Source organism: Tachypleus tridentatus, chromosome 9 (genome assembly GCF_004210375.1).
Source record: "Tachypleus tridentatus isolate NWPU-2018 chromosome 9, ASM421037v1, whole genome shotgun sequence".
Lineage (NCBI taxonomy): Eukaryota > Metazoa > Arthropoda > Merostomata > Xiphosura > Limulidae > Tachypleus > Tachypleus tridentatus.
The window spans coordinates 34,315,379-34,342,361 of record NC_134833.1 but is presented as its reverse complement, the minus strand read 5'-3'; the positions used below and the strand labels follow the sequence as shown (position 1 = coordinate 34,342,361).

Sequence of the window (26,983 nt, the reverse complement as noted above, 5' to 3'; positions counted from 1 at the left end):
TAACATAAAAGGTTCATGTACGCACTTTTATCCCAGCCAGACCCAGAATCGGGCCGTTTGATTTGATCTGAACTTGAATGAATTACATTCATGTTCACATCTACCAACCTTTCGAGACAGGTCCCGAACTGCCACCTTTGCCTCCACCCAAAGACCATTTAGTGAGACATTCCCACCCAAAAGTCAAGAATAATAACGATAATTAATTTATTAAAATAATAATAATAAAAAAACCACCACTTAATCCTAATAACAATTCACGAAAGGGGACGAAGAGGAACTACAAACTTTTAGTTGAGAGAGACTCTTCAGTTTCTCTCTCTAAACTGAACCCTGCCACGTTAGTTTAGTTTAGTTTAGTTTATCCTAGCCAGAACAATAATAACGCAGCCACTACTACTTGTTTTAGCCTGCTGTCATAGAAAGTTCGCGGTAAAAAAAAGTAAAAAGACATTTTAAATAAATGAATAAAGTTGCATTCAAGCTTTCTTTTGAGAACCATGCTTCTATTATCTTCTGTTGAGACTAATGTTCTATTCTGGACAGTATTCACTAACAAACCCATCTTCTGGTATTCAATGTTTTGATTAACGCAATGGTTCTTAGTTATGAAATGTTATAAACTAATTACAGATATCCACAGATCTCATCAGGTTCCATATTCTGTAAACTCGTATCTCATATTGTAGCTCATTATATTTTAAACACTGTCCTGTAGTATTGCACCAATTTATTTTAATTAAATTCGTGAACCTTGTAATAATTGTTGCTTATTTACTTCGTCATCGTTGTTGCTCTGAGTGTTGTAACTCAGTCATAAACAGAAACATGACCAACAAGTACTTGACTGACAAACCTTGCTTAAGAAAGCGTGGGTTTGTTTGTTTGTTTTGAAATTTCGCGAAAAGCTACACGAGGGCCATCTGCGCTAGCCATCTCTAATCTAGTATTGTAAGGCTAAAGGGAAGGCAGCTAGTCATCGCCACCCACCGCCAACTCTTGGGCTACTATTTTACCAACGAACAGTGGGATTGACCGTTACTTTATAACCCACCACGGCTGAAAGGGCGAGCATGTTTGGTGCGACGGGGATTCGAACCCGCGACCCTCACTTTACGAATCGGGTGCTTTATTCACTTAGCCATGACAGGCCCTCGTGTCGAACGTCTTAACCTACCTGGCCATACCGGGCTGCTTAAGAAACAAAGACAAACAGCTTAACATAATTGCCTACTATAACTTGAAAGAAGCTCTTCAGTTATGAAACATATGTACAATTGTTAAAGCTGAAATGAATTTGTGTAATTACATACAATCCGTAATATCATAGTAAGTATTGTGTTCATGTTGTTCATACTTTCATAAACATAGCTTGATTATATCCTTTACGAAGTAAATATAAATGGAATATATAAAGTATAAATGGAATATTTATACTCTGTAAATCTCTTAGTTGCTACAATGCTTTATAAAGATTCATTACAAATAAAGCTCAGAAAAAATAATTGCACTTTAAATTTGAATAGCATTTGCGGAACACTGGGGTCAAATAGCCTATAATTCAGGCATAACATTATCTAGTTTTTAACTACCGACCAAATGGAAGACCAACAGTCAACAGCATCTGTTGCCAAAAGGGCATTTTTGAACTTTTAACAGGATAACAGAATTGGCAATTACTATTATAATGCACTCTGAGCTGAAAGTTTGGAGTGTATTCAGCGGCACTGCAACGCAAACGTTGGGCATTCGTATCCGCAGTCCGGCACTTTAGCCAATTGACCACATCCTGCCAACAAAATAAAGAAATACGCAGTTAAATAACTTTATTTGTCAGAAGAAACAGGATACACTTAACTTCAACAATTGTATAAAATAGTTGCCAGCAATGTGACTCTCATGCCGCCATTGAATACAAATTACACATTCATGTCGCGAAAGGAAATACATTTCTTAGCCTCATGAGTGACATTCATAACAGTATATTTTGTAAAATAAATTTCCTGTTGTCTTTGTAATTCGAAACAAGTTTAGATTAACAGCAGGATTAACTCGACTTTTCATGCTTTGACAGCGCCATAATCAGTCACGTATCTGAAATTAAGAAAATATGCAATTCCAGACTATCCAGATACCTGGTATTTTCAAAATAAGCTGGAAGACTGCTGTGTGATATCATCAGCCATCACGTAAAAAGATGAAGTACAATTCACGTTTCAGCATATATATGTGTGTGTGTGTGTGGTTTGTTGTAAACAAAAACAAGCCAAAACAAAAATGAAAAACACTCCACCAATTGAAAGGATCTCCAGGGTACAAGCTATAACGTGAAATATAAAATTTACCCAAGGATTTGGAGGTGACTGTGGAAGAAGAATCCACATTGCGGTGGGGGTACACTATCTATCGGTTTTAACCGAGAGATGGCCGATAAGGGAATAACAATAGAACTTAAAATAATAAAATAGAAGTTGTAGCGAGATGTAGGTGTCAAGCCCACAACGTCCCATACCTATATCACCCTTCACTGCCTGTAGACAGTTGTGGAAAGAAGTTAGCTTTCCACAGAAAAAATACATAAAAATAAAAATAATGTTTTACCATTTTGAAGTATGTAAGTTAAATAAACTTACATCCTGAAGTTAGCATTCCAGCCCCCATTATGGTAGTAAGGTACTAATTACTATCCTAGTAGACCAATTATAGTAGTATGAAGGGCCCGACCCAACCAGTTATCTAAACTAACTAGTATAACTTCCAACCACCACCCATTAAATCTACTGTAACTATCAATTTTCATACTCTAAACAAGTCTTTGTATATGCTGTAAGGTGTTCATCCGCATAAAGTAGTGCCAACTTGTTTAATGATCTTATTCACAAATAGAAATAGTTATCATAAATATTTAGTAAAATTTATTTAATTTTTATTTCTTTAATACATTCTTTATTGCATAATATTTTTTATTTAAAGATTATTTATTAAATGCATCAAGTATTAATTTTTGTATCAGTTGTTGTTGTTTTGAATTAAGCACAAAGCTACACAATGGGCTATGTGTGCTCTGCCCACCACGGGTATCGAAACCCGGATTTTTGCGTGTAAGTCCACAGACATACCGCTGAGCCACTGGGGGGCCTTTTGTATCACTCTTTCAACATTAATAATAAAACATTGTAATTTATTATTACAATAATTATAATTTATTATTATTACAAAATCTGAATAATTATTAAGTTATAATGCTTATAACAGAAAACTCTCTACAAATATTATAAATTTAGATTCTAAGCATGTTTCAAACCAAAATAAGAACAACACAGAAACACTATTTTAAACCAGTGTGTTAGAAACAGAAAACTTGAGTCTCTATTGTTATGACTACTAGCGTATTTTTTCTTTAGACCAATGAAGACAGGTGAGCCAACTCATAAAATGTGTACAGTGTTGTTTGATCTAATTCCTCGCTGCTTTCGAAATATACGGAGTAAATGTATTACCATAGTCATCGGACGTCATGTACTTTGTATCCAAAGGAAAGCTTCCTACGTGCGCTCTTAAAGCTTTCGGCCAATTTAAGACAAAGTTTGTACTTTGAGACGCTTCATTTTATGTGCTTACGTAGATATTATAAACGCTCAAAACCCAAAGGGATCGCATGGGTGTAATTTAGATACTATATTTAAGCCGAGCCCATATACGTGAAACGGAAGAAAAGTTGTTTTTATTACTTTTAAGACACTAGAATATTAGAAAATATCACAAAAATAACCAGTCATAAACCAATAGGTTTTTATATTTTGTTTCCAGACGTTAATGTTTTAAAAAATCTCATAAAATATTCAGAGTTTCATTGTATTGTTTGCTTGTTTGTTTAGAATTAAGCACAACGCTACACAATCGGCTCTCTGTGCTTTGCCTACCACGGGTATCGAAACCCGGTTTTTAGTGGTGTGACTCCGCAAACATGTCGTTGTACTACTAGCGGGCGAGATTCATCGGGATGGCTACAACAGCTATTCAAACAGTACCACAAATTTTTATTTTTCTTACAATACTTTTATATTGAACGTCAATGTCGCAAAGAACAGGTTATTTGTTATTAGTGTATATTCAGGAAACTTAAATATAATTCTAGTACATTTTCGACTAAAATATATTTTAAATAAAGTTTTATATCATATGTTCTTGAATAATTATGCAGGCACTTAAACATTCGCCCCCTCCCTTTCCACTGGCACAGCAGTATATCTATGAACTTAAATCGCGAGAATTTGGGTTTCGATACCGGTGGTGGGAAAAACACAGACAGTCCATTACGTAGCTTTGTGTGTGACTTGAAACAAACCAAAAGTTAAACATTCTTGGATAAATATGTATCATATTTTTATGTTATTATTTATTTAGATTTTTAGTAGTTTATACAGAACCTCACAATACTTTAGTAACAGCTTACAATTGCTTTGTGATGCCACGCACCGACTTCATGCAAGCAAATAGGTCATTGCTGTTACTAATTTATCTCAAATTTATTCATAATTCATCCTTCGATTTGACTTCATTCTAGAACCTAGTTCATCGCACAAATGAACAATAGGTGAGCGTGAGGTATATTATTTCAACCATCTCACATTACTTTCCCCCAACCAGCCTTTTACAAGTTTAGATGTGTATTTGGGATTCAGATATTGTTGCAACAGAAATTTTCTTATAGTTTTTAACGGCATAACTTATCTGTAGATTTCCAGAATATAACCGGTGCACTTTTCTGTTAACTTTTCTCAGTGCAAGTTCATCAGCATCCGAAGTTATCATAAATCTCCAAACTTTTATTTATAATATTCATTAGATGATGTAAATATTTGTTTGAACAACATCATAATACAAATGACGAAGTTTTCTGAAACTCATGAATATTATAGTACCCTATGTTCAAAGTATTTCTAAAAATTATCCTGGATTATATCTCTGCCTAAATCATTGTTTTTAGCCTGCCTAAATTCTATATTACATTTATGTCTAATTAATTGTTTTTATCCTGCCTAAATTCTATATTACATTTCTGTCTAATTAATTGATTTAGACTGCCTGAATTCTGGGTTGTCTCTCTTAAAATTAATTGTTTTAGGCTGCCTGAATTCTAGGTTGTCTCTTAAAATTAATTGTTATTAGACTGCTTGAATTCTAGATTATATCTCTACCTAATTATGTTTTAGACTGCCTGAATTCTAGATTATATCTCTTAAAATTAATTGTTTTAGACTGCCTGAATTCTATGTTGTCCCTCAAAAATTAATTGTTCTTAGCCTGTCTGAATTCTACATTGTATCTCTGTCTAAATAATTGTTTTAGACTGTCTGAATTCTACATTGTATCTCTGTCTAAATTATTGTTTTAGACTGCCTGAATTCCAGATTATGTCTTTTAAAAATTAATTATTGTTAGACTGCCTAAATCGCTGTTTAGCCATTTTTTTATAAACAAATCATTATAAAATAAAACAAAATTATTTTAATTTTATCAACAAATTGCCTGATTAAGTAAGTAATAAATACAAATCTGTTATTTTGTTTTTAATATTCGCATCCAACGTAAAACATTGCTCGAACAGTTAATTGAAAACAATGCTCCTCGTACGTTTTGAATAACAACCAACTAAAACTGTCATTTATAATACGAATGATATTATATAATTTAAATAGTAAAACTGAAAACTCAGTTTTGCTTTTTATTAAAAACTCTTATTTTATCACTTTGGCTTTTACTCTTGTTCGTACAACTCGGTTCTTATTTCAGAAAGTTTAAGAGGCTTACTTGAGAAGTACACATTTGAATAAAAATACCAACTATTTTATAAGGCCGGAAAAGCGAACAGTGATATCAGATTGAACATTTTATAAAATATATTATGTATAACAATTCAGAAAACTTTTGTTGTGTTTATGAAGGAATTCATATGAAATTTTCCTTGGGTACTTAGCTAAATTTTTTTTTTGTCAATAAAAGTGATAAAAGTCACCAAATCCAGATATAGCAGCTTTCATGACCATGACAGATCTAAGGCTGAAATTGAATTTTGTAATAAAAAATAATTCACGATCAAGTGAAAATATATTTCTACGTTTCGCTTATTCCTGAATGAAAATGGAGTGTTCCAACTTAAGATAGTTATAATTTTAATGTTATCAGAGCCAAAATATTTAATGCTGATATTATTACCACTAGTTGAAATATTTTAAGTTATATTGAAATAATTTGTTATCCTAGTGTCAGAGCTGAGAAACCAATAATTAAATATATTTTCCAAATTCAATATATGTATGCATGTATGTATATTGTGCAACAATTTGCTTTATTTTTCCTTTAGTTTCTTAGATTATTTAAAACCACATTTTTAAAAAAACTGCACCAGCTGTCCCTAATTTAACAGTGTAAGTCTAGAGGGAAGGCAACTAGTCATCGCCACCCGCTGCCAACTTTTGGTTTATTGTTGTTTTTTGAATTTCGCACAAAGCTACTCGAGGGCTATCTGTGCTAGTCGTCCCTAATTTAGCAGTGTAAGTCTAGAGGGAAGGCAGTTAGTCATCACCACCCACTGCCAACGTTTGGGCTACGCTTTTACTAACGAATAGTGGAATTGATCATCACATTATAACGCCCCCACCGCTGAAAGGGCGAACATGTTTGGTGCAACGGAGATTCGAACCACGACCCTCAGATTACGAGTCGAACGCCATAACCCACCTGTCCATGCCGGGATATTTTTTTTAAATTTAAAAACAAAACAATTTAAATGTAAAATGTTGTCTCTCAAAAATAACTTAATATACGTATAATGACAACAAACTGTCTGATCTCTGATTAATATAAAAATACAAATAGAATGATTACTTGCATAGTAAAGTGTAGCCCATGTAATATCATATTAATCGTTCAGTTTGTCCGTTTGTTGTTAAGCTCAAAGTTGTACAACGGGTTACGTGTTCTTTGTCCACCATTAGTACATAAACCAAATCTCTTGTGGTACAGGCTCTTTGATTTATAATTGAGCCATTTGGAGGCTAACCATGTAGAAGTCTTATATAAAATTCCAATACACTTAAAATTTACAATACAATAAAATAAAAAGTTAAAGATTGTCGATTATATCTCTAGTACATTGTTAAATAACTAAGGTATAAATGCTTTGGGCTAAACATACTGATATATTTAACTCAAAATATCTAAAGTGACGGCTAAAAATGTTAATGTTTATGTGAGCTGGTAGGTTTATAAGAAATATCTGTAATATGTTTATCAGCCATTATCAATTATTAATTTATATCGTTTAATTTCTTGAAGTGCTTTTTTATCACAAACTTGTTTATTTCACACCTGAATATTGATATTTTCTAACATAGAAAAAGAAAATTTCTATCAAAGAAAATTAAAATAATTATTTATCAAGTGTGTTTATTATTAACATGAAAATTTCAATCGAAGTATTATGTTCTCCAGAAATAAATGTCGGAGTTCTCACGATGACATTTAGAAACTGAATATTGAATAACTTATCGTTGGTTGGTCGGTTGGGTTAATTCACGTTTGTCGCTTACAAGGTGTTTTAATTGTCTGCTATTTCAACTCTACTCAGAATAAGTTTCGCAACCCCCCAAAGCAGAATGGACAAAAAAGACTTACGTCTGAATTTCCTCTACGACTTCCCACTTTGAAGAAAAGCAACCGAAACTACATAGAACATTAACCAACCATGGATCAGTTATTGAATGTATAGTTCAGCATTGGTTCCAAAGGTTTCGACGTGGAGATGAAAGTCTTTAAGACCACGAAGATCGTGGAAGGAAGCCATTCTTAGATGATAACATATTAAGGGAAGCAGTTGAGACAAACCTTCGCACAACAGCAGGTGAGCTTCCAGAAAAGCTAGACACAAACAAATCAAACATTGCCAACCACCTGAGTGCGATTGGAAAGACTAAAGAGTTGAATAAGTGAGTGAGTTGAGTGAAGATCAACAAAATCGGCGTTATGAGACCTGTCAAGGATGATGTTCCAAAAATTGAACGAATCAAAAATCCAGGTTCTGCCTCATCCACCTTATTTCCCTAGAACTTTCCCATACAAATATTCATTTTTCAAACATTTTAACAATTTTTGGAAAACAAACACTTTCAAAACTAGGCAGCTGCAGAAAAAGCCTTCAGGAAGTTCATTGACCAAAAAAACTCTGATTTCTACATTAAAGGCATAAACAGTATCGTTACGCATTGGAAAAAGTGTGTTGAAGCAAATAGTACTTACTTTGATTAAAGTAAGTTTTACAACACTAGTTTATACTTTTCCAAACTTTACAGTTCAAAAACGACATTTATTTCTGAACAACCTAATATAATGCGTTGTTTAGCATTTAGTTTTGTTACTATTATCCTTAAAACGTATGTGTAGAATACTAAGAGTTTGTTTGAAGAACTTTCAGTTATATATGTATATATATATTAACATAAAGGTGGTATTTATAGTTTCACTCCTTCAGTTTACTTATCAAAAATACATGTGTCAAAATTTACAACATAGTATGTTAATAACACATAATTGACAAGAGCAAATACAATGTTTTATAAAATTCAAGAGAAAGTTAAAGTTAATACAATAACGGAAACAACTATACCTACTTTGTTTCTTTCATATTCTCTCCTGGACATTTCAAATAAATTAGCGTTGGTAAGAGCTATTCCACAGAATTCCAGGTACGTCTTAGCCAGCTGGTGAGTGGAATACAAATAAATTATAATACTTAAAGCTAATAAAAATAACGAACTTTTATTTCAATCACAAACAGAAGATAATAAGATTAGCCATTGTCTGCTGGTAAGTTACCACAGATGGCTAATGAACAGCGTTATTTTATTAGATGACACACGATGTTTCAAAATTAATCTATAGTAATTTCCTCTTTGCCTCAGTTCTTTGCATTAGTTATTTTCTGGAAATAGAAATAGAAACTGCATAAACTAGGTCAAAAATAAAAGCTGTATGCACTATGGGCAGATCAATAACAGTATGGTACACAATATTACATGGAAAGACAAAATATACTCTAGCAAGAGAGAATCAGCTGAGGAACAAGGTTGATATGTGTAGTGATGTGTCTGTTATTAGATATAACTTTTATCCTTAAGCCTCCCGTGTGAAATGAAACCAGAACTTAAACATTATCAGTTGCTATGACTACCCAAGTTCACAATGTAACGTAACATGCACTAAAACAGCCATTCACCCTCAGCAGTAACTTCTGAAAAGGTATTTGCTTCTAGAATAACAGAAAATACAGAAAAGGTAAAAATAATAATAATAAAAACAGGTTATTTGACACAGACTACTAAGAAAAAGAAATTGCGTTTTACTCTTCTCGCAAGGTAGTGTAGACCTAAGATTTATTGTTTTATTATATGCCTAGAATTATTGTTTTATTACATGCATAGAATTACTGTTGCATTATAGACCTAGATTTATTGTTTTATTATATGCCTAGATTTATTATTTTATTGTATGTTTAAAACTGTTGTTTTATTGTATGCCTAGAATTATTGTTTTATTATATGCCTAAAATTATTGTTTTATTGTATGGCTAGAATTATTGTTTTATTGTGTGCCTAGAATTATTGTTTTACTATACGCCTGTCCTTTATTTATCATATTTTATTTTCGTTTTGCGATTAAATGTTCTGAACTTGAAAACAATACAAAATCAGCAAGGTAAAACATGTTGTTGAGTTTATTCTCTTCCCTATAGAGTTAGCATTAATATAACTGCTCTGTTAAGTTATTGTTAATATGGTTTCTATGTTGTCATTACCCTCGAACTGCTATTTCCTTAGGGTTAAAACTGACATAACTTTAATGCATCCACATTAATGTTTCAGCTTCTGTGTGAGTTTTCTTGTAGTAAAGCCACATCGGGCTCTCTGCTAAGCCCACCAAGGGGAATCGACCCCCTGATTTTAGCGTTGTAAATCCGGAGACATACCGCTGTACTAGCGGGGGGCAGTTCCACCTTCTGTTTACAATTCAAATTACAATGATTTTTATTTTATCATCCACTCTTGAACCATCAAAAAGCACCATGTAATCGGTATTACTTTGTATTTAGGGATGATTCACGTTGTTCATCGAAAAGGTATTTTAAATATCTTCTCAACGGATCATAAGAATGGTACAATACTGACTAAGTGTTTCCTTTTATAACAATTTGACATTCGTATCATCCCTACATAATAGCAAATATCATCTGTAATATCTTGTTTACATTGTTTTTGGAAGATGGACATTAACTATCTCTATATTTACTTCCTTTTCTGGAAGTTTCTTTTTTTTCACTTGTTGCTTGTGATTTTTTCAATGCACTGTTTGTTTCAAGAGATGTAGGAAGGGCGTATTTAGAGCTTAGTTCTAAATGCAATAAGGTTTCAGCTGTAATATTTATTGTTTATCTATTTTATGCTGACAATTCCTGTCTCATCGTGTGCTTAAGCTTTTAAAAGGAACAATAAATTCCTATAAGAAAGCTAACTTCAAGGGGTAATGATAACATCGTTTCACACCAGAATCATTTTTATAAATTACTACGAGTTATTTATAGCACTTACAAAAGCAGGTTTTCCGATTGAATCAACGTCACCTCAGTGAAACTGGTTGACACCATTTTTTGAGTTCTCGTATAATAAGAAAAAAGAAGCAGAAATTCTAACAATTTGCTATAATATTTACTGACATTCCCATAACTGTATAGTATTGTAAAGTTCTGAAAAACTCTGTTGCCGCTTGTCTGATAAACAATAAATATTGCAGTTGGAACCTCTCTGTACTTAGAACTTATTTATAAATACAATTTTTCTTGCTATTATCTATTATTATTATTACTATTATGTATTATTATTATTACTATTATGTATTATTATTATTACTATTATGTATTATTACTATTATTATTATTATTACTATTATGTATTATTATTATTACTATTATGTATTATTACAATTATGCATTATTATTATGATTGTTTAAATAATTCATATTAGCCCTCTTCACATTTACTTGCATTTTTGAAAAGTTTCTTGTTTACTCGTATGTTTCATTTTTGCATAAAAATATCAGATTCAGGAACAAAACTCCTTGCAGATCAAGCATACATTATAACAAAAATCAAAATGTTTCTCAGCATATTGTGTAAGAACATGGAAGTTGTCTGAATATCTTATTCTTTATAGAAATATTATAATTTTCATGTGAATGGCAATAGTGTCAGAACATACAAATATCCACCTGATTTACACGTCGTTAAATAAATGTTCATTACATCAATTATCATTGCTGAGACTTTAATAAAACACACATTTATTACAAAATATTTTTCTAAAAAAATCAGGAAATGACGTAGAAAAAATTTCTAGCCAGGAAGTGACGAAGAAAAACAGCCTCTAGTCCCTATTTTTCCTTACCTTTTCATCCTCTGCGGTGAATATCCCTCCGTCGCTTTCAGGATTCTTATTAATTACCTGAGCAACAGCTATAATTTCATCGTCAGCGTTCCATATAGGCATGCAAAGTAACGTTTCGGTATGATAACCACAAATCTTATCGACTTCATCATTATAGTTAGGATGCTGAAATCCAAACAATAATCATAATGTATGGAATAGACATTCAAACACAATTTATCCATAGATTTTTAATTAAAAATTGGAGGTTTTTCATATATAATATTTATTTCAAAGATTCTCATATATAATATTTATTTCAAAGATTCTCATATATAATATTTATTTCAAATATTCTCATATATAATATTTATTTCAAAGATTCTCATATATAATATTTATTTCAAAGATTCTCATATATAATATTTATTTCAAAGATTCTCATAATTGTTTCATTTTCATTTTTCACAACATTAACACATTAATAAATAATATTACAACATTACTAAAAATTGATTTAGGTCTCAGATCTCATTACAAGTAAATCGTTATCCATCCAATATTTTAATATTTTCGCTCTTGTAATAAATACATCACTATTGTTAGATTATTAGTGGAAACATTTTCCTACTAGTGATTTATTTTACGCTTTGATACCGTCTTTAAAGAACATTTAAAAAAAATTATATATAAGAAAAAACTATTTACCTTTTTTTACACAACTTATTTAGTAGTAATTGCTAAGATGACTGAAGAGAAATTACGTCAGTTTCCTAAACTTTCTCTGAACAATATTTTTAATACTGACGTTGGTAATTTCAAACTGAACAGAACTTACGTTACGCATGAGATAAACATTCATGCTGGAAACCTCTAAGGTTCAAACATAAGCAACTTCAATTTAGGAAGAGGGCCATCAGCAGCCGCTTTATATTTGACTCTTTCTAACCGAATAACGGGAGTTGATTCTTGGGATACTCACCGCCAATTCTTGGGATACTCTTTTACCAACGACTAGTGGGATTGACCGTCACATTATAACGCCCCCACGGCTGAAAAGGCGAGCATGTTTGGCGCGACGGGGATGCGAACCCGCGACCCTCAGATTACGAGTCGCACGCCTTAACAATAGTTAGAAACCTATACTTTTGTTCTTTAAATCAAGGTGTCATTCAGGATGAAAATAACAATAATTTCAGCTTGCAAGAGGACAAGAAAAGGACCAAATACGGCGTTAACTCCTTTCAGTTCTTTAGACATTATAGAAGAAGAAATGGTTTTATTTTAATTGGAACAACCTTAATTCGTATACTGATGGAAATTTATCAGAAAAATTATATAAATTATATATTTAAATTTACATTTATAAATAAATCTATAAAATGTATATATTCAGAAAAATATTTATATAAAAGTATGTGTGTTTTTCATATGGCAAAGCCACATCTGGCTATCTGCTGAGTTATATAAAAATTGTTTGTTTCTTTGTTTGTTTTTGAATTTCGCGCAAAGTTACTCGAGGGTCTGCGTTAGCCGTCCATAACTTAGGAGTATAAGACTAGAGGGAAGGCAGCTAGTCATCACCACCCACCGCCAACTCTTGGGCTACTCTTTTACCAAGGAATAGTGGGATTGATTGTAACATTATAACGCCCCCACAGCTGAAAGGGAGAGCATGTTTGGTATATAAAAGTAACTCCCATTCTTATCCTTGTAAGGTTTTCTAAACGAAATATAGATGACTGGCATTCAAGGTGCCATGAAATGCTAGACAGTCACTTAATGAATGTCTTACCAGGGAATAAAAAAAATGCAAAAATCACTGCATATACGTTTAATACGCTTTTTTAGAAAACTATGAGACAGAAGTATGTTAAAAAATGAAGCCTTTCAGAGTACAATACTACGTTAAATCCATTATAATAACAAATAAAATATGTCAGTTCCAGCACATGTCCAATATTAAGACAGTAACACATTAAAGTAATACCTCGAGTGCAAAAAATTCTTAACTAGAATATTTTCGTCAATTATACCTGAATAGCTCTCTTTCAGGGAGGCGTTCATGTCACTAACACATCCAACTTACACTTTACCCATCTAGTAATACGAAAGGTGTTTATGCCTCTTGATAAAAATGAAACTGCCTTCTTCCAAATCTCCGTCCATAAGCTGAATGTCTGCCTTCCTTAATTATAATTAAAACAGCTGTGAGGTGATGAGAACAAACCGAAATGAGATGAAACACGCCGTGTTCCAATAATTAGCTAGCTGATATTATACAATCTCATTAAAGAATTAATAACGTAACAATCTTCCTTTATAAAGGTAAGCGTTTAATTAAGTTTTTCTTCTTTCATCTTTCGTATACGCAGAATTTTTACTGTTATAAAGATTCTTGGTGTATTCGAGATTAATAAAATTGTAACGGATTTATACGATATATTTATTTTAATATCGATGTTTGTTTTAGTGAAATATATAGATACACACTGTTAAACGTGTATCGTGAAATTTCAGCCTATTCGCTAGTTATATAGAATATTCTCGAGTGTAAGAATCAACAATGTATAAATGTATGTAAATACCAGTATTGTTATGAAGTAAAATTTCGAGAACCTTGCCTAACGCTTAAAAACCGACGCACCAAGAGACAGTATATGTTGTTGGTTTGCTACTGTTGATATATTATAAACATCGGAAACTATAAGTGTAAGTAATGCTTATTGACCAGGAATGTCTATAGATTTCGAACATTACAAACCGTTTAACTTCAGCGAATTACCATCGGACGTTAGATTTTTATGAAGCATTGTATAACTTCGGCTGTAAAAAACTCACGTGTTATCAATGAGGAATGGCTAGCTACTCGGTAAGTGCACTGTTCCGAGATTAACTCGAAATTAATTCGCTCATCACGAATCGTTGGTAAAACGTACAGTTCCAGACCATATAGAAGGCACAATACTGTTTGTACGTTTGTAAAACTCTTGTATGTAAATCATTATTTGTAATAACCGTTATTATAAATTGTATTGTTGTTCTTATATTAAAATATTGTGTGTATCAGTCTTGTGGAAAACATCATAAATTTGATACATCTCTAAATTTAATTAATTTCCGAATTAAAATTAAAATTTAACTCGGTTTTAGACTATTTTAAAGTGTAATAGATAACATAAAAATGTATCTCAGAACTTCTGGTATGGGTATTAACACTTTTATTGATAATTAGAGAACAACTTTTTGACCTTCCTAGGTCATCTTCAGATTAACAAAGGGACTTTGCAACTGACCTTTGCCGGACACATGGCTTAGAAACGAGAGTATAAACGGGTACAGGATTATAGGGGCGTTACAGTTGGATGTTAGGTTATTAATTAGTGTATGTATAAAGGTGATCCTTTATATTGGTTTAATTTTGGTTTTAGTTGCTGTATAAGTAAGGCTTCTTCGATTTTGCGTTTGTTTATATTTGTTTCCCTACTTAATATCTGGGTGTTTTCTATGGTTATGTTGTGTTTATTTGATTTGCAGTGTTCAAAAACGTGTGAAGGTGTTTTTTTTTGTTCTTTGAATCTATTTTCCATTTTTCTGCTTGTTTATTCAATATAGAAATCGTGGCAATTGTTGCATTGCATTTTATAAATAATATAGATGTTGTGTTTTGTCAGTGCATGTTTTACATAGTATAAACTTTTGTTTTATATTTGGTGTTTACTGGAATGTTATGTTTTGTTATGTTTTTTTTCCAAATGCTTGTTATTTTCCGCTGATGTCGGGAACATATGATATGCAGCAAAAATATTGATAAAAATCGGGTTTCGATACCCATGGCAGGCAGACCACAGATATCCCTTTCTTCACTCTTGTGCTTAATAGCAAAGAACAAATGAACAGTGAACAGTATACTGCTGCAATTTTTGGTTTGATCCTTGTGATGGGTAAAAAATTTGCTGAATATCAACAAAACAGCATATTATGGCCAAGAATCTAAGTAAACCAGTAAATAAAGTATTTCGGTTTAAAGAGGGAAAAGCACATAGAACGAATATAACGCTGATTAGTAATGAGTAAATATCTAGGAAGTGAGTGTTTCGAAACACTAGGCATGTGAACATACTTATGAAAACATGTAGAACAAAGCATTTTGCTCTACAGTGTGCGTTGTTTTCTTACAGAAAATCACATCGAGCTATCGCCTGTGTTCCCTGAGGAAAAACGAACGCCTAATTTTAGAGTTGTAAATCTGTAGACTTACCGCTGTACCTGCGGGGGGACTTTGTTTTACACAAAATTACCTAATAAATCAGTATACATAGTGTTAGCTAACATATATATATATGATGAGCAATTTTTCTTCACTTTCCTTAAAGCAGTTTTTTTTTTTATGAAGAACAATACATCTAATGGCTTATGAAGAAATGTAAAGACAGAAAAGCTAGAGTGAGTGTAGTAAATTATAAAAGCTATTGACCAGATTCACTCTAATGTTTATCGTCCTAATTCGTGGATACTTTCGTGGCCATTAGCCACTTTTGGACCAGAAGCTCGTTTAAAGAGACACAGTAAAATCCCACTATTCGAGTAGTAGAGCAGATCGAGAGTTGGAGGTGGGTTTTGTTATCTACCCGTCTTCCCTTTACTCTATCAGTTCAAAATTAGGGCCGGCTAGCACAGATACTCCTTGTGATGCGTTACGTGAATATTAATAAGTCTAAATCATGGGTCTAGCATGGACAGGTGGTTAGGGTGCTCGACTCGCAATCTGAGGGTCGCAGGTTCGAACCTTTGTCATACCAAACATGCTCGCCCTTTCAGCCGTGGGGGTGTTACAGTATGACGGTCAATGTCACTATGCAGTGGTAAAAGTAGCTCAAGAGTTGGCTGTGAGCAGTAATGAATAGCTGCCTTCCCTCTTGTCTTACACTAAATTATAGACGGCTAGCTTCACACAAAATTAAAAAAAAACAAAAAAACTATAAACCTACTCAATAAGAAACATTTCTAAAAATTCGTTCGAAATTGCGTTTCTAACTACGAGAAACAGAAGATTGGAAAGTCTGAACAAAAAAGGACTTCGATGATGTGGATTTGATAGTGTTATTGTATTAAAACGTTTCTGAACCTACTATACTAATAAGCTCATTGGATACATAAGGGGCCAGAGCTGGATAATATCATCTTGAGTTGTATGGTTGGAAAAATAATGAAAATTATTTAATTATTTCAAACAACTGATGATAAAATATCATTACCAATGGGAAAATACATTAATACATTTTTCTAGTTCTTCTTTATTTATGCATTGTTGATTCAAATTATCGGTCAGTCAAATCCTAAACAATTTTATTTTAAAACAATTTTCGAAAATTCTAAATATAATCCTAAGTTCTCCACAGTATTTTATATTTCCATAGAAATCAACGTGATATATATATATATATATATATGAAGAATTCAATGTTATTCATATTTTCCCTTCTCAAAAGAGTTACTAAGCAGTAGGTTTATGATGACAAAGTCCTGGGTTCGAGTTACTACGACCTCCCGGTGGCACATTGGTATTTCTACGGAATTATACAGTTACAAACCACGTTTCGATACCAGTGGTGGTCAGAGTATATGTAGTTCATGTAGCTTTGTGCATAATAACAAATAGACAGTCAACACAGCAGATAGATCAATGTGGGTTTGATTTAAAAGAAACAAACAAAAACTTATAAACTGTCCGCAAAAATGTAAAAATGATGTACTAGATAGTGCTGGTTTTTTATTTCTTTTAGCTCTATTTAATGAAACCATTTTTTTTTCTTTCATCTAGAAATAACGAATAACATTGTCGGGCATTTTGCATTTCTAATTTAGCATGATTGTTTTATTATCTGTAAATAATGGATTAATTAAAAATTTATAAATTCGTTTGTTTGTAATTAAACACAGACCCAGCTTCTAGCGGTGTGAGTCCACACACATACAGTTGTGCCAGTGGGAGGACAACATTTATAAGACAAGCTACTTACGATTGTTTCAGTGATTTTTTTTTTTAATGCTGAAACTTTTAAAAGTAAATTATTAATATTCCTTACGATCTACCTGAAGAAACTCTAATCGCGAGAAGCAGTTTTGATTATATTAGTACAATAATTTAATTTCTAGCACAACAGTTTAGTTGTTTTTCTTAAACTACAAAAGTACTAGTTTACATCATTTGATTTTGTTTATATCTAACAGCGAAACGTGTTTCTTTTAAATTAACAAAATTTAATGAATACACATCATGGAATGAATTGTCAACTGATGTTTACTTACTCATTATAAAATATTTCTATACAGTCTATTTAAACAACTGTAATTAAACGTTCGTATACTAAAGTAATTCCTTGTTCCCTTTAAAAGTAAAACACATTTTCAAGCAGCTAAAAGTAGATTTTTACGATACGTTTTTTTACAAAAGAAACTTAAACCTGGATTTTTACTTAAGTGAAAGGCCCGGCATGGCTAAGCGTGTTAAGGCGTTCGACTCGTAATTCGCGGGTTCGAATCCCGGTCGCACCAAACATACTCTCCCTTTCAGCCGTGGGGGCATTATAATGTGACGGTCAACCCCACTATTCGTTAGTAAAAGAGTAGCCCAAGAGTTGGCGGGGGGGGGGGTTATGACTAGCTGCCTTGCCTCTAGTCTTACACTACTAAATTAGGGACGGCTAACGTAGATAGCCTTCGTGTAGCTTTGCGCGAAATTCAAACAAACAAATCAAATTAACTTAAATATTTACCTTAGTTATTTCATAACTCTTTCAGTTGTGTAGGCATTATATAAACCTGAAACAAGATTAACGTGCATTCTTTCAACAAAGTTGTTCTAATTTTGAAAAATCTGAACTTGATGAATGCCAACTGAGTCAACTCACAAACGAAGCATCCTGTTTGAGATTTAGCAATTAGAATATAAAACGGTTACTCACTTAATAGAAGCAATGCTTTTTTGTATGGATAGAATTGATGGCTGTTATAGTGAAGTGCAACTTATGAAAATTTAATATTGTTTTTAGTTTGCTGTTTACTTGTATATAGTAATTTTCTATTATTTTATATTGTAAACAAGGGAAATCAGAAAGATTGCATATCCTCGCCCTGTCGCTCCTTTTCGATACTGAATACATTTAAATTGCATAACTGTGTGTGTGTTTTTCTTGTAGCAAAGCCACATCGGGCTATCTGCTCAACCCACCGATGGAAATCGAACCCCTGATTTTAGCGTTGTAAATCCGGAGACTTACCGCTGTACTAGCGGGGGGCATTAAATTGCATAACATCAAAAGTTTCCAGCTTCGAAAACGCAGAGAATCGTTCCCAGATTCAGAACGATGAAGGATCTGGATTATTTTTTGTGGTGTATTAGGAGTATTAGGTTAATGTGTCAGCGAAATTTATTACAAATCCGATCGTTCTCTACAAAGTTAATAATCCGTAACCGCGAAAATATCTTTATTATAAAATATCCTATCTCCTTATTATAAAACATTCTTCAAAGTGATTCAAGTCTAGATTCTAATTTTGGGGAGGGGGGGACTGTCCTGTATTGTCTTCCAGTCTTTTGTAAAAGTTTGCGTGAAGGGGTCTATTAGTTTGAGATATGCGTGCGGAAACACAGACACGCAATATCCTCGATCCCACTCCCCTTGAGAAGTGGTGTAAACGTAATTTTACTTCAATTGTCTCAGAATATTATCTAGTTTAATATCAATGACTTAAGGAAACAGCCTCACATTTCTTTTATTTGAACAAAGGATGGTGATTTAGTGAACGTTACTAAATAATGCAATCTCTTTTAAACGTCATTTCCAAAAGAAAAAAATAAATATAAAGATCAAAGTTCAATCATTGTAATGAAGAGATGTATTAAGTGTCTTCTAGCAAATTTTAGATTCACAAATTTTAAACTCTACTTATGTTCGTAAGATTCACATACATACCTCACTTGCATTTTGCAGGTTGACAGTCTCTCCAGTCTCTGCCACGGAGCCAATGATCCCCGTTCCCCATGGAACTCGGATTTCGCTGTCATCAGTTGGACATGGAATGATCACACTTGTACCAAAGTGAACATCGAATATCTTAGACACCAGCATTCGGCGTGTTTTGGGTCCTTCAATAAGAAACAGGGATGCTCCATCAGCGTCAACTAAGACTGACATGTTAACGACAATTTTCTGAGTCAAGCTCTTGACGTCCAGATCGTGAGATATCTCTTGAACTATCTCCAGAAAAAATTTTCTTTCGTTGGAGAAACGCAGTTCCCGTTTTGAATCTCGACACTTTGATGGGACACGCGGGATTCGAACTTTAGATTCTATAAGCAGGTTGAGAATATTAATGGATCTAGAAGGGAGAGACAAAAACCTTCTCATGTCTTTCAAGCTATTTCTTCGTGACTGGGTAGAGGAAATATCAGGGGTTTGGCCAAGGGTGTCGCAGGTACGGAATACGTTCATCTTTCTTGAGCGAGCGTAGGTTTGTCGTAAATGTTTCTTGGAATTTGTTTTCTTGTGAATGGTAGCATCAGCCCCGTCACTGAAGTATCCACAACATTTCTCAATGGGAGACGAATCGTCGCTGTTGTTTAATACGGCCGAGTTTCGACGTGAGCTCACGTAATCTTTTATAGAGAGAAATCCATGCAGAACCAGCCAACGATTAATCAGATTGATGTCAGCTTTCATTACAAAATAGTCCGCCATTTTCTCCTGATGACCGTCTAGCCATTCTTTCACATCAGAAAAGGTTAAATGAGTGTTACCTTCTGTCACTGTTGTGCATAAAGATGCTTCCTCGGCATCTTGGTCTTCATCAGAAGCAACTTCGACTCTCCAAGAGGGCATTAAGGACATTGGTCCAGAGTTATATGATCCCCACAAATTATCAAAATGTTTTCGTATTGGCTTCAGATACACATAATATGTTTGACAACCGTATGATGCCAATTATGTTTCCTTAACTGAAAAAAGAACACACACACACACGTATATTTATATATACCTTATCATATTGGCTTAAAATATACATTTTATGATTTTCTTTTTTTTATTTTGCCCAAACGCACACAAACCTATACACGTACATATATATATATGGATTTAATAAAAAGTTTTAACAAAACCATTAAACTATTCTGTAATAAATGCAAAAAAATGTATTAAATAAATACAAACAAAGTGAAATCAGAGAAATGTTACTACAAATATTTTTGTTTAAAAATTAGGTAATCTTAAAACTTGGCACTACTTTATGCGGATGCACACCTTAAGTTGCATATAAAAGCACGACAGTCACAGCAAACTATCATTTCAAGAGGTAAGTTTATCTTACTCACCCCAAATGGTGGTACCTTTTTTTCATCTTTTATTTATTTATTATTATTCATCTCTTTACGTTTATTCTTATTTTAACTTTGGAGAGTAGCCACCTTCTCACAACTTTCTGCAGGATGTGAAGAGTAATATAGATGTGGGATGTTATGGGCCTGAGCACTCATATCTCGCCCTTCTAATTTCTAATTTTCTTTTGTGAGACTAGCGAGGCTGGAGGTTAAGACTGATAGACGGTGTATCCCCACCGCTATGTGGGTTCTACTTCCCAGTCACTTCCAAAACCTATGATACATTTTATAATTCCACTTTGTAGCTTGTACTCTAGGATCCTTTTTTTTAAATATGCAGCGTACTTCATTTCATGTTAATGTATTTCGGTTTATGTCTCGAAAATTTTTATTGTTATAATATATATATATACATATACATTTAATAGCCAAACACACAATTAATAACACCTTATAAGGAACTGTCACGCTTGAAACATCAGTAGTTCAATTTCAGAGGGAGAGATGTCAAATATATATTTGAACAGCTGTCTTTAGAGAAAAATATTTTATTATATATCAAATTTAATATCCCGAACATAAAAATTGAATGTCTTAATACAGATGTTTTCTTCGAAATTCTTAGCGTGGTGGGCCCGGCATGGCCAAGTGTGTTAAGGCGTGCGACTCGTAATCCGAGGGTCGCGGATTCGCATCCCCATCGCGCCAAATATGCTCACCCTTTCAGTCATGGGGGCGTTATAATGTGACGGTCAATCCCACTACTCGTTGGTAAAAGAGTAGCCCTAGAGTTGGCGGTGGGTGGTGATGACTAGCTGCCTTCCCTCTGTAGTCTTACACTGCTAAATTAGGGACGGCTAGCGCAGATAGCCCTCGTGTAGCTTTGTGCGAAATTCAAAACAAACAAACAAACCAACTCGTTGTGAAAAGAACGACACATAAATTTCTGTTTGGACAGTATCCTCACGCTTTAGTTAAACTTAAGTGTATGAATTAGATTAGATTGGGTAATGTCGCTGTACAGTTTGGAGTTATAGCACTGTTGTGTAAGTGTTCATCTAAATATTATGATATATAATTACATCTTGTGTGTAATAAATATTTATCATAGATTTGTTTGTCACTTTTTGTAACATTGTACAAATAATTTGAATAAAAGATACCAACCTCAGAATGAAAGAAATTCTATAATTAATTGGAAACAAACACTGTTGCTAAAGTTGTTGGTTTATAAATTCCTTGCAAAGCTACACGAGGGCTATGTGCGATAGCCGTCCATAATTTAGCAGTGTAAGACTAAAATGAAGGCAGCTAGTCACTACCACCTACCGCCAACTCTTAGATTACACTTTTACCAACGAATAGTGGGATTGACTGTCATGTTATAACTCCCACATGCCTGAAAGGGCGAGTATATTTAGTTTGACGGGGATTCGAACCTCGAACCCTGGATTACGAGTCGAGCACCCTAACCACCTGGTTCAGCCAGGCTAAAAGCTACACAATGGGGTATGTTTGCTCTGCCAACCACAGATTTTGAAACCCGGTTTTTTGTTTTGTAAGTCTGAATACTTTCCTGTCATAGGAAAGGTTTCAACTTATGTTGATTTGGAGTTCATGTGACTACAAAGGTTACTCTTCAACTAACAGTTAAATCTTTGTAAGTTATTATTACTTAGTTATTATTACAGAGATTAAATTTAATATATATTTTTTTCAGAATCAGTGTGACAGTCACACCTGCTTTTAAAAGAGCTGTTACAGTTAAGTCACAGAATAGCATGTATAATTCATGATTTTAGGGCTAACCTAGCTCTCCTGGACTGACTGAACCTTGAGATATTGTGTTTACAGCCTAAAATATCGCTGACGGCAAGGGTACTCAACTAATGAGAAAATTCATTATAATCAAGATAGTTTCAACATTATGTTTAATTAGGTATGTTCATTACTGGATATACATTTAACTATGATCGTATTTTTGTATTCTGTCTGACAATTATTATCCAATTTGTATGGAAAATTGCATTACCGATATATATATATATATATACTACTTTTTTTTCTCTCGAATTGTTACAGGACGTTGATATTATTTCTCTAGGGAAAACTATTTTTGATATATATATAATCTTAATTTTAATTAAGAAATAATCAAATACTAATGTGTAGCTCAAGTCCACACAATAAGGTATATTTGCTACTTCAACCGCAGAACATCGAACCCTGAGTTTAACTATTCAAAGTCCATAAACTTACTTCTGACGTACCAGAAGCCAGCTTTGAATGAAACAAAGTGTATAGTCGCACCATTCAAATAAAACATCAACAAATGTTTTACATTCTTCCATTGCTAGCTTTAACAATCATAGTGCTGTTTAAATCTGTGGTGTTGAAACAACTTAGATCAATGCAATTTTTAAGTAAAAACAAATAATATACATATGAATAGGTTAATCCAGATAATAAACTATTTACCTCTCTTTAGATTTTACTGTAACTCTTAACTAAAAATGTTTGGGTGGTGAAATAACAAATTTCTAGGTATGCGGGATACAAAACCGGTGGAACGTCAAGAGCTCTCGTTTCGGAACTGGAATGTAGGGATACATAGCAGAAGATGCACTCGTTGATTATTTGTTTGTTTTTGAATTTCGCACAAAGCTACACAAGGGCTATCTGCACTAGCTGTCCCTAATTTAGCAGTGTAAAACAGAGGGAAGGCAACAAGTCATCACCACCCTCCGCCAACCCTTGGGATACTCTTTTTACCAACGAATAGTAAGACTGATTGTCACATTATAACGCTCCCACAGCTGAAAAGGCGAACATGTTTGGTGTGACTGGGATACCAGCCCACAACCCTAAAGATTACAAGTCAAGCGCCCTAACCACCTGTCCATGCAAGGGCCAGCAATCCTTGAACGGCAACGTAGGAAAGAGGAAAAAAATGAGTGTGGAGACATTTCTTCTTTGCCCCTTTTAAAGTTAAGATTGTTTGTTTTATACTAACCATTAAGCTCAAATGAATTTGTTTTAATAAGTGTAAATATAAAACCATTAAGTTTAAAGGGACTTTAGGTACACATTAAGTATCGAACCTCTTCATGGACTTTTATATACAATGATGTACATACATGCACACACTACAGTGTAAATATCAGTAATATATAAAGATATATACAATAAAAAAGTACAATACTAAAATAATTACACAATAAATAATTTATTAAAAACGGAGGCCAGCCCTAAAAAACATGTTTCGGTGTTCATTTTGTTTGTTTATTTTTGAATTTCGCCCAAAGCTACTCGAGGGCTACCTGTGCTAGCCGTCCCTAATTTAGCAGTGTAAGACTAGAGGGAAGGCAGCTAGTCATCACCACCCACCGCCAACTCTTGGGCTACTCTTTTACCAACGAATAGTTGGATTGACCTTTACATTATAACGCCCCCACGGCTGAAAGGGCGAGCATGTTTGGCGCGACAGGGATGCGAACCCGCGACCCTCAGATTAGGAGTCTTAACACGCTTGGCCATGCCGGGCCTCGGTGTTCTTACGCCGTCTCGTGAAACTAAACACATACCGAATTTTAAATAAAAAGTTACAGTATATTATACATTTAATAACATTAACTGAAAACGTTATCATGGCATTTGTATTTTTAATTATCTATAAAAATAACTCAGTAAACCATAAATTTAATAACAGTTTCTTAAACATACTACAAACTTTCTAAAGAGTTATTTTTTGTGTATTATTGGTTATGGCATTCCATATTTGAATCCCTACATAAGTTATGCAAAATCCATCTATTGATATCCTTAAAACGTGGTAACTTAGTATTTATTCACATGATCGATTTGATTACTGTTAAAATAAGTGTGAACAGAGGATAAACATATTTGTATAGTTATTGGATTATCAGAAACAACAAATTACATATTAAATATTTATCCTTCCTAGGTATTTAATACGTAATATTTATGGAATAGCTGAAATATAAAATCTCGATAGTTGAAACTCAAATCTACTTTCATAGAGCTTTTTTGAAGCAAGAACAACTATTTTTTATAAAATTCCGACGAATTTCTCCATCAAATATTTGCATATATTAAAAGTAGTTAAATAAAACTTCAACAAGGCTCGGTATGGGCATGTGTGTTAAAGGCTGTTCACTCGTATTTCGAAGATCGCGAGTTCCAATCCCCATCGCACTAAACGCTTGCCCTTTCATCAGTGGGGGCGTTATAAGGTTTCGGTCAATCCCACTATTCGTTGGTAAAAGAGTAGCCCAAGAGTTGGCGGTGGGTGGTGATGACTAGCTGCCTTTCCTCTAGTCTTACATTGCTAAATTAGGGACGGCTAGCGCAGATAGCCCTCTTGTAGCTTTGCGTGAAATTAAAGAAAACTTATTATAAAATTAACTTTTAATATTTTCTGCAAATAAAATCGTTTTTATATCAAACAATAACTTATAATAAAAACAACAGTGGAACCAAGAACAGAGCTATGGAGAACAAATCTGGTATTTATTAATTCATCAGAATATTTGTTATCAATATAATCTGTTGGGAAACTGCTTTTTAAATAACTCTCCAACCAGTTATACCTTTGACCTCTTATTCTCATAATGCATATATCTTTAAGGATAACTAATGATTCATACAAAAAACTGTTTTAAGCAAATACAATATTATTGTTATGGCAAACACTATTCTGCAATCATTTATTAAACCACTGTTAGTTTATGGAGGGCGCCTTTCTTTTCATTTTTTTCTTCTTCAAGTGAATCTTCCAAAATGCAAAGTTTCGTATTCCAGGTTTGAAAGGTTTATTTAAACATTCATACTTACCCTTGAGTCCCTCAGTGAGACAAAAGATAGTCTAATGACTTACAAAGCTAAAATCCGGAGTTTGATTCACTGTCGTGGACTTAGCAGATAGCCTATTATAGCTCTAAAAACAAACATTCTTACCACTGAGCTGCTGAGATGCATTCTTCATACTAAATAAATACTGAAATTAATATATTACTAACTCCTGTATTGTTACTTCAAATAAGTCAATATTTCATTGTACGTGAAATTCACCGCAGTCTTAAGTTAGAAGTTTCAATAGGACTAATCTTGGCACTTTTCAATTACTACTCAAATAAGTTAATAACGATTTAAAACATATCTTTGGTAAACATAATACAATCATAAGCTGATTAACCCTTTAGCTATATTCACGTAATTACTTGTTTATCTTGTAACGCTGTTTCTTCCAGGGTTTTCTGAAGTTAAGTTTTAATAGTACATGTCAGTTTAGAAGTTCGATGTCCCCAGTTTTCAAAAATTAGATTTTCTAAGCAGGTAGTCATGGATGTTTTCCGTCGGCTTGCAATCCTAAACTGCCTCATGTTTAAGCAAACAGAAGCTATTTGTGAGCAGCAAAAGCAACAAATTCTTCATTTTCTCTTTGAAAAACTTGTTTATAAGCATGCTCAATAGAGTAATAAAACTAAAAAACAAACCAATTTTCGGTTACAACTTCAATATTATCCGTTACCTAGATACGCTTTACCTTGTGTATTACATACGTACTTATTAGTCATATTAAGTACTTTTATATAGAATCGGCCTGTAGTAAGCTGTGAAATTTCTTGTATATCTTAGTTTGTTTCTTGGGCACAAAGCTACACAATGGGGTGTCTGTACTCTACCCACATTGAGTTTCGAAATTCGATTTATATAGTTGTACATCTGCAGACATGCCGCTGTGCCACCCACTGGTGGGAAATATCATGTAGTGAACAATTTTTCCAGACCATTACCGATAATTTGATATAAAATAATAATTCATACTAATCTGCAAAGTATGTTTAAAGATCAACTTGAAATTCACCGATCAAAAATAAGTTGCTCATGAAACAGGACTATGCGTTCGAAATAGGGTTGTGCAAGTTGATCAATGTTTAACTGACTACATGTTCTATTTAAAGGTTGTGTTAAGTTGATCAATGATTAATTGAATACGTGTTCCACTTAAAGGTTGTGTTAAGTTGATCAATGATTAACTGAATACATGTTCCACTTAAAGGTTGTGTAAAGTTGATCGATGATTAACTGACTATATGTTCC

General features: G+C 33.3%; 1 protein-coding gene across 1 annotated transcript in view; it reads right to left on the bottom strand.

Annotated features, from left to right (window-relative positions):
• The window catches only part of LOC143225037 (dual 3',5'-cyclic-AMP and -GMP phosphodiesterase 11A-like), a 154,619-nt gene that overhangs the window by 58,352 nt on the left and 69,284 nt on the right, over window positions 1–26,983 (bottom strand). Inside the window, exons 2-4 of the mRNA XM_076453700.1 lie at window positions 19,458–20,479; window positions 11,500–11,664; window positions 8,673–8,762 (exon numbers count right to left, since the gene is read on the bottom strand). Of these exons, the coding sequence (XP_076309815.1) occupies window positions 8,673–8,762; window positions 11,500–11,664; window positions 19,458–20,372 (1,170 nt within the window). The 5' untranslated portion in view covers window positions 20,373–20,479. The remainder of the gene's footprint in view (window positions 1–8,672; window positions 8,763–11,499; window positions 11,665–19,457; window positions 20,480–26,983) is intronic.